The sequence below is a fragment of the Apaloderma vittatum genome, unplaced genomic scaffold (assembly GCF_000703405.1).
Source record: "Apaloderma vittatum isolate BGI_N311 unplaced genomic scaffold, ASM70340v1 scaffold30518, whole genome shotgun sequence".
Lineage (NCBI taxonomy): Eukaryota > Metazoa > Chordata > Aves > Trogoniformes > Trogonidae > Apaloderma > Apaloderma vittatum.
The window spans coordinates 8,749-11,180 of record NW_009731762.1 but is presented as its reverse complement, the minus strand read 5'-3'; the positions used below and the strand labels follow the sequence as shown (position 1 = coordinate 11,180).

Here is a 2,432-nt window from a genome sequence, read left to right as displayed (position 1 = left end):
GGCTGAACTGAAGGCTGTGGTGGGGTCCAGGGGCTGCAGAGCAGGGGCTTTCACCAGCCTTAGCAGCAGCATATCCCTGTCCCACCAGGTCTGGCGTGTGGAGAACGGGGAGCTGGCACCTGTGGACAAGAGGTGGCTGGGCCATTTTTACGGCGGGGACTGCTACCTGGTGCTCTACACCTATTACGTGGGGCCCAAGGTGAACCGCATCATCTACATCTGGCAGGTGAGTCTTCCAGGTCGCCGACCCAGGGGTGGGGGACAGGAGTACCTCCCTGAACCAGAGGCTGCTCTCCTCTGTGCATGACCCCATGGGAAGCTCTTCCCAAGAGGGAAAAGGGGGCCGTGGTGGGTGCTGAGTCCCCCGCTCTGCCTTGCCCAGGGCCGCCAAGCCACCCCAGACGAGCTGGCCGCCTCCGCCTACCAAGCTGTCTTCCTGGACCAGAAGTATAACAACGAGCCCGTGCAGGTTCGCGTCACCATGGGCAAGGAGCCGGCCCACCTGATGGCCATCTTCAAGGGCAAGATGGTGGTGTATGCGGTGAGCACGGGGCAGCCGGGGCACGGGGAGTGGGCAGCTGGGTGGGCCTGCAGCACTGGTGGTGACTGCTTGTTCCCGTCCTCCCAGGGTGGCACCTCCCGGGAGGGCAGCAAGGAGCCCACCCCTTCCACCCGCCTCTTCCACGTGCATGGCACCAACGAGTACAACACCAAGGCCTTCGAGGTGCCCGTCCGCGCCTCCTCCCTCAACTCCAATGACGTCTTTGTGCTCAAGACCCCCAGTTGCTGCTACCTCTGGTATGGGAAGGTGGGTACTGCTGGGCACTGGGGTGGGTGCTGCCACCCCAAGAGAAATGTCCCTACCTCCTCTTCCTCCTCCTCCTCATCTGGGACTGGTGACAGAGCAGCTGTGCTTTCTCGATAGGGCTGCAGTGGGGACGAACGGGAGATGGGCAAGACGGTGGCTGACATCATCTCCAAGACAGAGAAGCTAGCGGTCGCAGAGGGACAGGAGCCATCTGAGTTCTGGCTGGCCCTGGGGGGCAAGTCCCAGTATGCCAACAGCAAGAGGTAGGAGCACCGTGCCTGGGGGGGTCCCTTGACCCTCCTCCTGCTGGGGGTGAGACGACCTACCAGTCTCCAAGCAGGGTGAGCCCTGTTCCCACCACCACTGCCACATTGCCCCTCATCAGGCTCCAGGAGGAGAATCCCTCTGTGTCCCCCCGACTCTTTGAGTGCTCCAACAAGACAGGAACCTTCTTGGCCACTGAGATCATAGACTTCACCCAGGATGACTTGGAGGAGGATGATGTTTACTTGCTGGACACCTGGGACCAGGTGAGCTGGGGCGGTACAGGGCTGAGGGACACACCTTTGACTCCATGAGCTAACGTCCCCATGGGGGTGGTGGAGAATCTGCAGCAGCCAGAAGTGAAGGGATGGGAGGCTGGAAATCCTCATGTCCCTGGGCCCACACTGTTTCTTTCCAGCGTCCTTGCTCCAGTGATGCCCTTCCCTGTGGTCAGATGCTGCGTGTCCTCGACCGTGCGTCGGGCACAGCTCCAAAAGGCCTCATCTCACCCCAGTGGTGGACATGGTGACCTCGTTGCAGGTTTTCTTCTGGATTGGGAAAGGTGCCAACGAGTCAGAGAAGGAGGCGGCAGCAGTGATGGCACAGGAGTACCTGCGGAGCCACCCCAGCGGGCGTGACCTCGACACTCCCATCATCGTGGTGAAGCAGGGCTATGAGCCTCCCACCTTCACCGGCTGGTTCCTGGCCTGGGACCCTCTTAACTGGGCCGTGAGTTATGGAGGGAGCTGGAAAGACCAAAGGGGGGACCCCTTTGCAAGGTGGGACCAGATGTGGATCTGGCCCCAGCCAGCACCTGGGGACCATGGGCAGCGGTTTGCCTGATCCCTGCCTGGGCTGACGGGCTGAGAACTTCTGTCCCTCTCCCAGGACAAGAAGTCCTACGAGGAGCTGAAGGCCGAGCTGGGGGATGACAGCAGCATTGGGGAGCTCACCTCAGTAAGTGGCCCAGGGAGAGGGGGTGGCTGTGGTGGGAGGAGGCACAGAAAGCCCCTCTGCCCCCTTGGCAGATGGCAGGAAGAGCCACAAGGCCACGTCCTGGAGTGAGGGGGCAGCTGGAGGCAGCCTGGAGTCTCCATCCCTGGGGCAGCACCTGATGTGACCCTGTTTCCTTCTCCCTCCCCGCATCCAGGTGCTCACATCCACACAAGAGGTCTTCACTGCCACCACCACCCTCCTCCCCGACAAATTCGAGACCTTCCCACTTGATGTGCTGGTGAATACCTCGGCCGAGGACCTGCCGCGGGGCGTGGATCCCAGCAGGAAGGAGGTGAGATGAGACCAGGGGGACGCTGAGGAAGCTGGGGACTGGGGAAGTCCCCACCGGCTTACCCCACACCTC

General features: G+C 61.9%; 1 protein-coding gene across 1 annotated transcript in view; it reads left to right on the top strand.

Annotated features, from left to right (window-relative positions):
* Window positions 1–2,360, top strand: part of LOC104278360 (villin-1-like) — a gene marked incomplete at its 3' end in the record, with an annotated part of 5,595 nt that extends 3,235 nt beyond the window's left edge. The window contains exons 10-17 of the mRNA XM_009875306.1: window positions 89–226; window positions 383–541; window positions 629–808; window positions 926–1,071; window positions 1,194–1,338; window positions 1,613–1,801; window positions 1,961–2,029; window positions 2,223–2,360. Coding sequence (XP_009873608.1) covers window positions 89–226; window positions 383–541; window positions 629–808; window positions 926–1,071; window positions 1,194–1,338; window positions 1,613–1,801; window positions 1,961–2,029; window positions 2,223–2,360 — 1,164 coding nt within the window. The remainder of the gene's footprint in view (window positions 1–88; window positions 227–382; window positions 542–628; window positions 809–925; window positions 1,072–1,193; window positions 1,339–1,612; window positions 1,802–1,960; window positions 2,030–2,222) is intronic.
* Window positions 2,361–2,432: the final 72 nt, after the last annotated feature.